General features: G+C 33.5%; 1 protein-coding gene across 3 annotated transcripts in view; it reads right to left on the reverse strand.

Annotated features, from left to right (window-relative positions):
• Prpf18 (pre-mRNA processing factor 18) overlaps positions 1 to 15,783 on the reverse strand; it is a 46,677-nt gene that overhangs the window by 17,617 nt on the left and 13,277 nt on the right. For 2 of the 3 annotated variants that reach the window (XM_048809189.1, XM_015483515.2), the window contains exons 2-5: positions 11,357 to 11,434; positions 8,401 to 8,505; positions 4,769 to 4,882; positions 1,333 to 1,479 (exon numbers count right to left, since the gene is read on the reverse strand). In XM_048809189.1, the coding sequence (XP_048665146.1) occupies positions 1,333 to 1,479; positions 4,769 to 4,882; positions 8,401 to 8,421 (282 nt within the window). In that variant the 5' untranslated portion in view covers positions 8,422 to 8,505; positions 11,357 to 11,434. Of the gene's footprint in view, positions 1 to 1,332; positions 1,480 to 4,768; positions 4,883 to 8,400; positions 8,506 to 11,215; positions 11,243 to 11,356; positions 11,435 to 15,783 lie in introns of all 3 variants that reach the window. The other variant, XM_048809188.1, reaches the window with a different exon arrangement.

The raw sequence follows: 15,783 nt of genomic DNA on the forward strand, positions 1-15,783 counted from the left end.
AGGTAAGTACAATGACTCCTAATGGATATGAGATTTCTTCGGGGAGAAACAAAAGTGTTCTAATACATAGTGATAACAGTTGTACCACCCAGTGAATATATTAAAATCCACTAAATTATATACTTTAAATGAGTACATCATATAGTATGTGAATATCTCAATAAAGCTTTCTTCAAAAAAGAAAGATAAAGAAGGCAGGTGGGAGGAAAGGAGGAACAAGTGAGTCCAACTGACAAACGGTTGCCCATACCAATTATTTTAGTAAAATTTAGGGACCTTCATAGGTGATGGGGAAGAAGTGATTAAAATGACACATCATCCTCAACAACAATCTTTACCCTTAGAGACCACTACAGGTACAAGAACCAGAAACAAAGGAAACAAAAAAATAACAGTTTGTATCTTATTAAGCATTAAAAAAATTGTAAGCTAAGCCATGTTTTTTACATGCTGTTTTAGTACACAGTGGTATACTAAAGAGTACTTATCACAAAGTTGTTTGTGATTAATAAGGAGCTGGGAACAATCCAGCTATCCACAATTATAAGGGAAAATATTGCCATAATACGCAGCAATTAAAAGCAAAGGTCTAAATGTACTTAAAGCATCAAGGATGAATCTCAAAAACAGCATGAAGTGAAAAAAATAAAAGTAAAAAAATAAAATAAGACTATCACTACATAATATTACTTATAAAAATAAAAATTATATGGACATGTTGTCAGATACCTGTAATCCCAACTACTAAGGTGGCTAAGGCAGGAGGATCACAAGTTCAAGGCTAGCCTAGGCAACTTAGTGAAACTGTCTCAAAATAAAAATTTTAAAAGGCCTGGGGTCTGGGCACAGCCAGCCTTAGCAACTTATCTAGGTCCTAAGCAACTCAGTGAGACCCTATCTCTTAAAAACAAAAAACAAACAAACAAAAAACAACTGGGGATATGGCTCAGTGGCTAAGTCTATCTGGGTTCAATTCCCAGTACCAAAAAAAAAAAAAAAAAGGCCTGGGTCAACCCCCCCAAAAATATGTATGCGTGCATACATGTGCATGTGTACACATAGTACACTGCAGATTTTACAAGAACACAAACAAATGCAAGGATCATATCAAACATATTATAATGACTAATGTTTGAGGTTAGGAAGTAGAGGAATGTGAATAAAGAATGAGCAAAAGAGGAATAAATGAATAAAAGCATGAAATAAAAGAAGGGCCTTTGCACTGACCCAAGATGGTAGTAGCTTTTCAGTAAACACTCTGATCAACTTAGCCATCTGCTCCAGAGGAAAAGTGGGTAATGGGGAAGGAGTTGGGCTGGGAGTGGAGACTACCTCTAACTCTTCAATTGTTGTGTTTTCTTCATGAACTTTCAGATCATTTTGTGTATCTTCCTCTCCAGGTTCTTGACCACCCACAATTTCATTGAGGTACTGTTGATCAATCTTATCCAAAGCTGCTTTCAGATCATTCCTCAAGCCCTAAGAAGAGGAAAAAGGGAGCTGGGGTTATAGCTCAGTAGTAGAGCGCTTGTCTAGCATGTTTGAGGATTTGATTCTCAGCACCACATATAAATAAATATAAATAAAGATCCATCAACAACTAAAATATATACATATATTTTTATTAAAATACATATTTATTAAAATACATATATGACAAAAAAATTTTTTAAAGAGGAGAAAAGAAGTACACCTATTATGAAATTTCACTAATGTTTCACCTTCGATTTTATAGTAATAAGAAGTACATTTCATTTTTCTCCCTACAAGGAGTTAAGAATTTGGTAAAACTAGTATGCATAATATTAGCATTATTCTCCAAAGTTAATTGTTACAAACATATTTAAAGGAATGTTTGCACAATGGCCAAACTGGTGGCTGGAAAAATAAAACAGACATGAGCAACAAATTCAAATAAGAATCTTCATAAATGCTGTAATTTTATAACAAGGCTTAGTAAAAATGACCAGATCTTCATTAGGGTCCCCATCATTCATTTAAAACATCCAACTTCACTGCAACTACTCTGAACTCCTCAAATATTTAGAATAAACCTGGCATCTCATCTATATGCCAGGTTCTCAACTTCATTTCTAGCAAACTGGCAAATTCCATATTACACGCATATTCACTGTATGACTATTTAATAAAAAATGGAATCCTCAGTTTCCTCAACATGAATGAAAATCAGCCATGAGGTGTAAAAGCCACAGTTGTGAAGTCTATCAAGCTTCAAATCTTTGTAGCTTACTACTCTTAGACAACTTACTTTACCCATGTATGCCTCAGTTGTTGTACCTATAAAATGAGAACAATACCATCTACTATGTAGAGCTGTCATGAGAAGTATTTTTTGTTTTATTTAACATTTACTATATACTAGAACTGTTCCAAAAGCCTTGCAAATATCAAGTTATATAAATAGGCAAATTAATGTACACTGCACTTTCAACAGTCACTGGAGCACAGTAAGCATCCAACAAATATTAGCTTTTGTTTATCACAAGCAATTTAATCATTTTCTACTGCTCTTTCATAAACATAGAAGAGAAATATTCAACTTAAAACTTTTAATTTACCAAATATCAAGTACTTGCTATGTACAATGCATAAGACCAGTACCCAACGAATATCTCCTTGAATTCTCACTACATCCTTGTAAAGCAGATATCACTGCCTTTATTTATAAATAAGGACTCTAGGGTTCAAGTAAATTAAATACTAGTCAGTGGCCCAATAATTAATAATTACAAATCAGGAATGGAATCCAGAGTTTTTGTTCCTATGCTCTTTCCTTAAAAACCACATATGCAAGACACTAGACTTGGCAAACAAAATTAAACCAGGAAAAGATAAATACATACAACAATCTAATATTAGTGAAACGCACTAACAGAAGTTTATTACAGGAGCATAGAGAGGGAAGCTATTAATTCTGACTGAGGCCATGGACAGGTTAGGAGAAGAGATATAATCTTTGAATTTTGTTTGAAAAAACAAAAGGTTTCAACCAAGGCATATAAGAGAGAAACAAAAGGCACAAGAAAAATGATCATTATAGACACAGAGACTGAAAGTGTTCAGGCAACTGTTTATGCCATGGGGCTAGAATGGCAATGTTGAAAAGTGAAGCAGGAAGGTGATTTGGCAATAAATAGGGAAAGCAGTCATGAAGCCCAAGCTAGCAAAAAGAAAACTACATGAAGAAAGAGATGCCCAGTTAGGCCTCAGCAATTCTCACCTTCCATCTGAGATGCCAGGCACATAAGGACTAGTCCAGAGGAGTCTTTAGATGATTTCAGATGACTTTTATCTAAAGCAATCACATGGAAGACCCCAAGCAAAAGACAACCTAGCCCAACCAAACCACAAAACTGTGAGATGATAAGTTATCTAAACTACCAGGTTTCTAAGTGACTTGTTATACTCACAGATAAACAAAAAGATTTTATATTAATAAATTCCTTTACATGACTAAGTTTGGGGATGGTCTGTTGCGCAGCCATAGATGACCATACCATCTTTCAGTAATTGATAGAGCAAGTTTGATAAAACATTATTGAGGCCACAAAGATATGAACAACACTATCATAATTGACACTTGTAGAAATATATAATGAAATAAAAACATAACTCTTTTCAAGAGCCCCTGGAATGGACCACATATTGAGCCATGAAACAAGATCAGAGCCTCCATCAAAATCTAAAACTATTAATCTTCCAGAAGAAAATACAAAAGAAGGAGACCTTGGGGTAGGCAAAGATTTCTTAAGCACAACATAAACAACAACCATAAAAGGAAAAGCTAATAAACTTCACTTCATTAAAATTTAAACTGCTCAGCAAAGACATCATTGAGAGATTAAGACAGATACAGACTAGGAGAAAATAGTCACAAAATTTATAAATATACAAATAACTCCCAAATTCAAAAGATAATCCAATTTAACAATGAATATGACTAATACTACAGAAAGTCTATGAAAGATGTCTATGAAAAAGTAGAGATTCATCATCTTAGTAAACAGAAATATGAATAAAATCACAATGAGATACTACTAGATATACAAGAGAATGGTTAAAATTAAAAAGACTACCAATACCATAGGATGATATTTAGAAATGTCTGGCATTTCTTACTTAAGCATGTATCTATTTTTATTATTTAGCAATTCCATTTCCAGGTATTTGCCAAAGAGATAGAACATATTTACTCAAGAGAAAAAATAATAGGCCCAAATATGATACAGATATCAATGTTCACAGCAGTTTTATTTATTATAGCCCAAAGCCCAAAACGAACTGTACTACACTTATATAACTGAATATCATTGGGCAATGGAAAGGAAATTAGTGAATTCTGCAATAGCACGGGAGAAGCTAAAAAATGTTACACTGAGCAAAAGAAACCATATATACACTGAGGTTAGCCATATGAGACACCAGAACAAGTCAAATAAATAAAGGTGACAGAATTCAAAAGGTGGCTTCCTGGGAGTGGAGGAGGGATATGGGGATTGGCTATGAAGGGGCACTGGGGAACTTTCTGAGGTGATAGAAATATTCTATATCTTGATAAGGGTAGGGTTATACACTTGTATTTGTCAAAATGCACTAAACTATATGCAAGTTACATACATTTTTACAAAAGTAAACAGCATCAGAAGCAAGGGTATTTTTCAATTTTTTACATATAGTAACACAATTAAGTCAAACTCCAAACTATTCTAGTCAGTGGTATTTTTCTAACTTTAATCTGACTTCTTACCTTATTAACTTCTGGTGTGAGGATCTCTATTTTTCTTAAACGTTGAAAAGCATCATAATCAGTTTCTCCAAATAGTCTAATTGGTTCTCCTCTTTCTCTTAACCTTCTGATAACCTATAGAAAAACAAAAGCCTAGTAATTCATTTTATTTGTGAAACAGGGGAAAAAACTCAAACAATTTCCATACTTTACCTTAAAATGAAACCAGTGTTTAATAAAATGAATTATCTAAGTACATATTTCTGAGTGAAAAATAAAATATTTTATTCACCTATCTACACTAAATAAAGATGTCGGTGAATGAAAGAGAAAATACCTTAGTTAAAAGTCTATTTTGACTCAATGTCATGGCTATATATTTTATTGCTGAATAGCTCCTAGAAAGTGGTCTGACATATAAATCTATAATTCAAATCTAAAGCAAGCCCCAAATATAGACCTCTCATTTTTTCTGCAAGACACATACACTCCTTACTTATAAGAACTAAGAGAAGGGATACAGTTTTGGTCCTCAATTTACATAACTGTGACTCAGTCCTCTTTTTAAAAACATCAAAAGACAATACTAATCCCCTCTGCCAACACACATTTTAGGTAATCAAACATCTGTTTTGAAATGTAGATGTAAAAAGTAAGCTGTATTTGTTTTTCCTTAATCTTCCATGAACAGATATGCTGTGCTATCATCATACTCTGAACAACAGTCCTCTGCTGGCCTGCTGCAGGTAGGATAATCTGTGCAGTAAGACACACAGAAAAAACACTAAAGAGGGAAGAATGGCAGTTCTACAGAGAATAAAACTTGGAGTAAACAATGAATCCATAATCATAGCAAAAAGGATTCACCATAATACTATAGTAAAATTCAAAGAGAGAAAATGAGAGATGACTAGAAGGGGCACATGCAGGACTTTGGAAGTATAGATCCATACTTGATTTCATGACTTGGGTAATGTAATTATCCATTATATTACATCTATGTTTTATATACTCTTTGTGTACATTATGTTTCATTTAAAAAAGGAGAAAGAAAAATGTAATTAAGAAAATGAACTGATAAAAGAAAATGGATAATTGAAAAATTGATAAAAGAAAAAAAAAAAAAAACACTGCCACCAAGAACTTAATCTGGGAACATAAACAGTAAAACACACCTAGAAACCACTAAAAGGACTTCCTTGTATTAACTGAGGTTTGGGATTAAAACAGAAATTTAAGAGGTCATCTAGTGCCAATCAATGCAGGGGGAAAAAAAAAAAACCCTCAAAAATGTCCTTGTCAGATCCTTGAGAAGTAATAATCACATCTCTTCATGAAATATCCCACCCCAGGGCTGGGTTGTGGCTCAGTGGTACAGCGTTTGCCTACCATGTGTGAGGGTTCGATCTCAGCACCATAAATAAATAAATAAATAAATAAATAAATAAATAAATAAATAAAGTGAAGGTCCATCGACATCTTAAAAAAAAAAAAGAAAGAAATATCCTACCTCAATTTCAGACTAGTATGCATTACTTTTCAAAACTGAAATCTGCATCCCTCAAGCTTCTTCCCATTGCCTAGTTCTATTTTAAGAAACCACAGAGAATATTCAATATTTTGCCAAAATTCAATGGATATTTTAAAAATATATTTACTAACTCTTCTCTTTAAGCTAACTATTCCAAATTCCTTTACCTATTTTCACATGGTGACTTCTACAGTCAGTCATCATTCCTATGAAGGTTTCCTTCTGTGTAACTCCACTATAATAACATGGAATAAGGAATAACAACCACAACTGCAAATGTATTGGTGAGAGGCACAATACCCACCCTCTGACCTATGTGCCACACTCTGTACTAATATTAAGCCCTACCCACAATCAGACACATCTAAAACATGGACAGACTGCTGAGGACTCACAAAGATTAAAGAAGATTGTCCAACTGTCTCAATCACAAATTTAAATAACCTAAATAGAAAAAAACAGAGAATTTGAGCTAGTTATTACTTTAAAACACTGTAAAGCTGAGGGCTATTAATAAACCAAGTTATGAGAATTATGCAGTATTTTTCTAAATATCAGTTTACATGGCTAATTCTCATCTGTCTGGGATTACATGACAGTGATTTTGCCTAAAGGAAAGGTAATAAACTATCTGAATTCAAGATAGTGTGAGAATTCTATTATTCTAATTATTTAAACTTGTATACAAAAAAAATTTTTGACACAGAGACCAAAAGGGATATCAGCTACATGGGAGGTTAAGACAGGAGGATCTCAAGTTCAAAGCCAATTAGCAACATCCCTAAGCAACTTAGTGATACTGCGTCTCAAAATAAAAAATAAAAAAGGACTGGGGATGTAGCTCACCTGGACTTAACTTCCAGTATCCACCCCCAACACAAAAAAAGAAAGAAAAATAGGGAATTAGAAAGTCTCAGTAACTTGCCCAAAGTAAAAACTTTCATATACAGTGTGTACACACAAACACACACATACACAGTCTTCAAAATATATTTTTAAGTGAAAAGAGCGAGGCACACAAGCATATAAATAATCTCACTTGTGTGAAAGGGAAGAAAAAGTATACACTTGCATACTGATGACTGTGTAAGTGAATGACTCTAGCAGGACTGAGAACAGATTAGAGGGGGGTATGGAAGATAGAAGATAGGAAGAAGAAAAGATATTTTTGTTTTATACCTTCTCTATAGTTGAATTCTTTAAATCACACAAATATCTCTATTTTGTAAGTAAAGTAATAGTTGCTATTGACCAGGATATGGGCAAACACTACAGGTAAGAATATAAATACTGGCATAACGCATCTAACATCTACAAAACCTTTTGGTAAACATGTATAAAAAAAAAAATCTTAAAATAGAGTCTTTATGGGCTGGGGATGCGGCTCAAGCGGTAGCGCGCTCGCCTGGCATGCGTGCGGCCTGGGTTCAATCCTCAGCACCACATACAAACAAAGATGTTGTGTCCACCGAAAACTTAATAAATAAATAAATATTAAAAATTCTCTCTCTCTCTCTCTCTCTCTCTTTAAAAAAAAAAAAAATAGAGTCTTTGCCTCAGAAACAAATCATGCTTCCAGAAACTTTTCCAAAGGAAATAATCATACATTATTATGCTTGTAATGATGTCTGTAAAAGAATGTTCATCTCAGTATTATTTATAATAGGGAAATGCTGAAGCAATCTAAAATGACAATTAAGAAAGAATTGGTTTTAAAAATATTTCTGTGCAAGCACACAATGGGAAATTACATAGCCGTTAAAAATTGTAGAGATTACTGTATTTTAACATGGAAAGATGTACGATAAGTAAGGGCAGTTAGCAAATTAATAAAGTAATTTAGACAAAAAAATAATTTAAATATAATTATTTAGAAAACATGAATTCAATTATAACTTAACAATGTTTAATGTGTTTATCATTCAAAGTTTATGATATGCTCTTTAAAAAAAGTAAGAATACTATTAAGAAAAGAAGCAGAGGTTAATTTACAACCTAATGAAGAAAACTATCTTGTAAAGGACTTTTAGGTCAGTAGGTCATCTTATATGAGAAATAATGACACATAACTCATGTAAACATGTGGAAAAAATGTTCCCATAAAATACTCATATAAACTTACCTCTTGCCTAGAAAGAGTCATGGGTAATTTTTCCTCTGCCAATTCAAGTTCTAATACTGGATTTGATGAAGTTAGTGGTTTCTGGTCCTCCTCTTTTGGCTGTATCTATATTAAGAGCCAAAAGAGATGAAATTTAGTTTTTAAAACACAGCCAATATTTATAATTCCATCACCTTAGCTATTCTTGGACATTAAATAGTTTCAGTACTGAAGGTTTTCTAAGTGTTTTTCTGAAGAAAGAAGTCATAATAAATGTACATGCTTTTAAGAGATTATCAAACAGATCCATGTCAGAAACACAAGTAGAAAGCATGCACACGGGAGACAGCATTCTTGATATAAAAAATTAACATAACCATAATGATTTGCAAAATCAAAACTCATGTTGCTAAAATTTACACTCTCCAAATTCTAAAACAAAAGTACTTTTTTCTTTTAAACAATCAATTTGCTTCGCCTTTGAGAAAAAAGTGTCCTACAGGGTTACCTGATTGTTGCTTAGCTTTAAAATGAAAACTAAAGAGAACTATTCTCCAACAGAAACTATGAAGCTTCAAGCTCTAGCTTTTTCCTATTTTTCCTTTTGAATGGTATTATTCCAACTGCAGAGAAATCACTATTGGACCTGTAGAAAAATTCCCAAGGTGATGCAGAACTGATCCACAAACTGAGCTAAATTCTTGTAGAAAAACAATGAAAAATGGCACTATTCTATACATGCCATCCAAGGAAAGAGTAACATTCTTGTTCATATGAACCTGAAGGTGAATGAGGTAGGAATCTCACATTTTTTTCAAATATAGTGCCCAAATCACTGAGAAAACTGAGTTAAGCAATTTAGAAGCCCCACTGTGTGGTCTGCTGAAACACAGTTTCCTATCTAACCAGAAGACAAATCTAAAACACTGACTGTAGGAAAATCTAAAATACTGAAAGGAGGAATAAGATTCAAAGGACCATAAAAGCAAATTAACATCAATTATTATTAATTATTAAAAAGAAACTCAATTTTAAAAAGCTCTAATGGTAAAAAATTATGTAATAGCTAGGCACAGTGGCACACACATATAATCCCAGTGGCTCGGGAGGCTGAGACAGGAGGATTTCGAGTTCAAAGCCAGCCTCAGCAATGGTGAGGCGCTAAACAACTCAGTGAGACCCTGTCTCTAAATAAAATACAATATAGAGCTGGTGCTGGGGCTCAATGATCAAGTGTCCCTGAGTTCAATCCCCAGTACCCCCCCAATTTTTTTTTCAATTATGTAATAAATGACCTTGTAGTTTATGACTAAATGCTGGACTCATCCTAGTTGATACTGAGGTAAAAGACTGAACTTTCATATTTTCACAGGACAAATCAGGCCAAGCCTTAAAAAAACTGTAATTAGTTTCTATAAAGGGAAAAAAAAGCAATGGATACTATATTGTCACTACTACCAAGAAGGAGCTATTAAAAATATCCTCAAAAACAAAAACCTGTGATTTCTTCTTAAGCACATCAATAGGTGTTTTTCAAAACCCTCAGGACTAAAAGCTTTTTAAATTATATAATGGCCATTAATAGCTCTGGGGAAAAGAGCTAAGACATTTTGTCAGCTAGACTCAAAGTTACAACTAATATCTTTATAGTACTTATTTCACTTCAGCGCTTGCTTTCTTCTATGTAAGCAAAAAAGCCCTCCCACAAAATCTATGCAAAGCAAAAACTGCCACTTTCTTAATTTTTTTCCTACCTTATCAAGAAGTTGAAAAGTTCAAATTTAGAGATCTGGGAACTGAGAAATCATCTCTCTGAATTGGATACAACAATTATTTACATAGAACTTAATTTCCTAAACCAGAAGTAAATCAGTATCTTTATAGGAAATGATCAAAATGCAAATATAAGCTTTTACATGTAAAAAGCCTTTAAAAATATTAACTATATTTTTCTTTAATACATGCCCTTTCCAACCCTACAAAATAAAACCAAATGCATATACATAACATTTGCATTCCTCATGCTTCCTTCTGGAAAGGCTATGCCATATAAACTAATTTCTAGAACCTTCCCTATTACATGCACAAGAGTATTATTTTATATTAATGTTTCATGAGCAAAAAATTGATTTCAAATAGAATTTTGACAGAACCTCTTAATTGTGAGTTAAAATTATTAAACAAGATATAGAGTTAAAAAAAATAACTTAAACCTGACTTCTCCACCTCATAAGCATTAACCCCTCCCAATAAAACCCCCAGCACATTATCAACTGGTAATCTGAAAATAGTTTCAGTCATGCTTCCAAAACATACAAGTAAAGCCTTTCAGACAACTCATTTGTTTCTAAACAATATTTCAAAGTTACATTTTCTATTCAATAAACTAAACAGTATCTGAAATGTTATAACTTATTACAATAAAAGCATATATATATATATATACATGGTGCTATATTTCAGGCAGAGTTACTAATGGCCCAAAAGGAATTATTAACAATACAATCATAATCAATGGCTGAAAATATTCGGGAGAAAGCAGGGGAAATGCCACTGCTAACATCACTGCTGCTGAAAGAATAAAATGAACTGGACTCTTCTGAGATACAGTTTTATTGGGAGAGGTGAGGGAGAGAAGTGGTGGTGGAGAGGAAAATAAGGCAGCATCAGATCCAGGACTTAATTTTTTAAAAAAGGTCAAGCTTTGATCTCAAGCCACTTCATGCTGTCCACAAAAAGCCAAACCATTCCGAGCCAAAAGTCATGCATATATTTTCCTAAATTCAAGAATTTTTTTTTTTTAAAAAAAAAGCAAAACAAAAACAAAAACTCATACCTCTCCAGATGGCTTCTCACTTATAGGCTAATATGTAACATTGATAAATTGAACAGAGATCAATAATTTTGTCATTTAACAATAGCTATATAAATTTAAACGCAGAAATTTACAATTTAATTTAAAAGCTCACATTCATACCTTGTAGCCACATCTTTCAAAATATGCCTCCTCCTCTTTTTTCACAAGTTCACTGCGTCTGAAATATTTTTTATTTTCCTATCAAAGAAAAAAATAAGTTAATAATAAATCCTTGGCAAAATTTCATATTCCACAGTTATCAAGTGCTTTTAGAAAACTTTTAAAAATATTCTTCAGTTGCTCAAGAATTTGAGAGTACTTTTTGGTTTTCAATATGAACACATTGAGTCCCTGAAGCATGCTACCTCTCCTACACATAGGTCTGGATATTGATATGTGATGAATATTTAAATTTTTCTTGCACTGTCATTTTAATAAGTGTGTACAACAGCATACAAATCAACAATACTTTCCAAATGTTCCGTTTTAAAATTTAAGTTCCTAAAATATTTTATATTTCCTAAAATATTACAAAATATTTCCTAAGATAAATATAAATTCAAAGATAGTGTCTAAAAATGGATTCATTATAAATCACATAAAATGAAAGATAATGTCTAAAAATGGATTCATTACAAATCACATAAAATGGTATGTCTTAATTATTTTCACTTAACAGAAACAAACACTAATTACGGCATATATATATACCCAACTTCTAAAATCTCACTAATAAGAAGGTTCCAAGAGAATGTCTAAATTTTTTGATACTAATAGATAAGCTCTAAATCTACTGTGGCTAAAAAGATGTTAGTTCTTTATATATCCCATTGTGAAATCTGCAGCCTAATTTGTAATCTTACTACTATCTGCACCTCTGCCTCCTGGATCTTACTGCATTGATAACTTTGCTCAACTACAGATACTGTCCCATTTTATTAATAGTAATTATAACAGAATCTCAATAATACCTCTCCACATGTATTTAGCACCTCTAGTTTCAAAAGCTCATTAATTCAGGCAATTACCACCAGTAGATACTAAAATATTAAAATATTTAAAATATTAAATATTATAATGGTGACAATGGAAAGATCAGGCTGCCAATACTTGAGCCCATTGATCAAGCCTGGAATTTGTAAAAGATTATATACCTCTTTGTGATACCACAAGAAGTACTCAGCACCATCTATCAAATATGCTTTACCCTTACTGTAGGAGTAGAGAAGTAAACAAAATGGTAACAACAGTAATTAATCAAACAAATCTAGGACAGTGTACAAAATTAGTTCTCCTTTCTCCAACATGTCAATGGTGTTGAAGGGAGAGCAGCTGGAGGAATAAAAACATTCTTGATTAAAAGAAACCAATAGTCACAATAAATAAATTCAATTAGTCAAATTTGTGTGGATCTCTTTGGAACAAACCAACTGTTAAAAACATATATATGTATAATTTGACTGGGGATATGTTAATATGAATTTGATACAGCTTAAGGAAACTATTTTAATTTTGTTAGATGTAATCATATTTTGGTGATATAAAAATATGTCTAATTTTTAGAGTTACAGGTACTAGGGGAAGGGTATACAATTCATTATACAATTCTATTTTTGTGAATGTTTAAACAAAATAAAGTTTACAAGTTCATTCATTAACTCCATAAACACCAACACACTTACCTACCATATACCAAGCATACACCCTTCAGATACAAAGATGAAGATATTACTGTAGCAAGAAATTGATGACATCATCTAATTATCAAAGTACCACGACAAAAATGTGAGCAAATGATATTAATCCCCTTTTACAGATAAGTAAGTTGAGAATTAGGAAAGGCTGTAACATTTCAAGAACTTAATAAATCTGATGAGTAACAGAGCCAGGACTAAGAACTCTGGTCCTTAAATCCTTTGTACTTAGTTTTCCTAGTTAATTAGTCACTCTCAAAATTCAGTATTTTAGATTATTCCTTTTAACTATGTAGTATGTAACTATTACATTTCAAATAGGTAAGCTGGCAAACACTTATTAGCATCCTTTCAGGAAGAGCTGATATATACAGGAAGTAAAAGGAATGCCAAGGCCAGAGCCCAAGTCCAATTATGTTACCTCTGATTACCATGTCTCCATTCCACTGAATACCCCTAACAAAAGCTTAGGACTAGAATGTCTCAAAATGTCATCCATAGACCCCTACCTGCTGCTTTTCAAATATTCTTGCACTTTGTCCAAGTTGTACTTTCTAGATTATAAAACTAAAGATTCACAAGTCTAAAGTGCACACACTTTCCTACCACATTACCTGAAATGTCTGTCTTCACTAAATAAGGTATTAAATATCAAAAATAATATGCAAACATGATTGTCAACATGAATTTAGAATTACCATTCCTCCAATTATGTTAAGATAGCGTTTATATAAATGGATACAAATATTAACAAAAGCTCTGTAAAAGCCAGATGCAGTGGTGCATACCTATAATCCCAGAGGCTTGGGAGGCTAAGGCAGGAGCCTCAGCAACTTAGCAAGGCCCTAAGCAACTCAGTGAGTCCCTGTCTCTAAATAAAATATAAAAAAGGGCTGAAGGGGCTGGGGTTGTAGCTCAGCAGTGGAGCGCTTGCCTAGCACGGGCGAGGCCCTGGATTGGATTCTCAGCACCACATAAAAATAAAGGCATTGTGTTGTGTCCATCTACATCTAAAAAATAAATTAAAAAAATAAAATAAATTTTAAAAATAGAGGTAGTGTGTCCAACTACAACTAAAAAAAAGGGGGGGGGCAGCTGAGGCTGTGGCTCAGTAGTTAAGTGCCCCTGGGTTCAATATCCTGAACCAAAAAAAAAAAAAAACCTCTGCAAAAAGGCAAAAGGCACCAGGATTTACAACTATAGAGCCTAATACCCAATGCAAAACAGTATGTGTGAGATCACAAACCATGAGGCAAGTCAACATCTTGTTAGCGTGAAACAAACCTTAAGAGTCTGAAGTAATACATCAAACAGAAGGGCATACAATTTAAAGAGACAATGCTTTTCAAAGTGAAAGAATCATAAAGTGTTAGTAAATCCTATAAGCCATGCAATGTATTTTTTCAGTGATGTCAGTGAAAAATCTTGAGAAAATAAAAAATAAAACAAGTTCAAGAAAAGAAAACAACCAAGACAGAGACAAACTACATGATTCTGCTTACATAAAATCATAAAATTCTAGAAATATGTAATCTACCTGAAGTAACCAAAAGCAGGTCAGTGGTTGCCTGTGACAGAATGCAGGGAAAAACAAGAAGGAGGGATTACAAATACGCATAAGGAGACCTTTCATTCTGCAGATAGTTTCGCTGAGCACAGGTCAAAACTCAACTGTACACTCTACATACAGTGTGGGCTGAGGGTGTAACTCTGTGGTATAGGACTTGCCTAGCATGCACAAGGCCCAGGGTTGGACCTCCAGCATCCCCTCCAAAACAAAAACAAAACCCAGTACATATAGTGGTCAGTATTCCAAAGCATTAAAAAAATAAATAAAATTCCACAAATAAGAAGAATATAAGAATGATGGGCAACAGTGAGACAGGGGCTGAGGGAGGGGTAAGAAAACAGAGAGAAGGGAAAGAATAACAACCTGTAGTGGTGGTGGTGTTCTTTACATTATCAGACTTTAAGACTTATCAGGATGCTACAGTGATCAACAGAGAGTGGCACAGGCATAAGGATCAGCAAACATGTCACTGGAAAAGAACACAGCACCCAGAATGAAGCCACACTTACACAACTGTCTGATTTTTTATAAAGATGCCACAATCATACAAAGGGAAAAATACTTTCAGTAAATGGTAAACTGGACATCCATAAGAAAATCAGCAAACTATAACCCCTACTCTGCATCATACAAAAATACTGAATCGAATTTTTAGAAACTCTTAGTTTTTTATAAAAGATAAACTATAAACTTTTAAAAGATGATATAAGGGGACAGTTTTACAATTTACTCTTTGAGTATTTGGAGGTGGAATGGTGGGAGGATATCATGTTTAATTCTCAAAAAACTACCAAATGGTTTTCCAACTGGTTATATTATTTTAAATTCCCAGACAAGTCACAGAAAATGATAAGCCAACATACTGGAGAGCCTGGAGTGGTGGCATACATCTATAGTTCCAGAACTCTGGAAGCTGAAGTGCAAGGATCATTTAAGCCTAGGAGTTTGAGACCAGCATGGGCAACAGAATAATACCACATCTCAAAAAGACCCAAACAAACCAACAAACAAACTGGCAAATTGGGATCTATCAAAACTAAAAGATTTTATGATCAAAAGACATTTAGGGCCAGGCACAGTGGAGCACAACTGTAATCCAAGCAGCTTAGGAGGCTGAGGCAGGAGGATAAAGAGTTCAAAGCCAGCCTCAGCAAAAGCAAGGAGCTAAACAACTCAGTGAGAACTTGTCTCAAAATTTTAAAAATACAAAATAGGGCTGAAGATGTGGCTCAGTGGTGGAGTGCCCCTCAGTTCAATCCCCAGTAATACCCCCCCCCCCAAAA

Source organism: Marmota marmota, unplaced genomic scaffold (assembly GCF_001458135.2).
Source record: "Marmota marmota marmota unplaced genomic scaffold, marMar, whole genome shotgun sequence".
Lineage (NCBI taxonomy): Eukaryota > Metazoa > Chordata > Mammalia > Rodentia > Sciuridae > Marmota > Marmota marmota.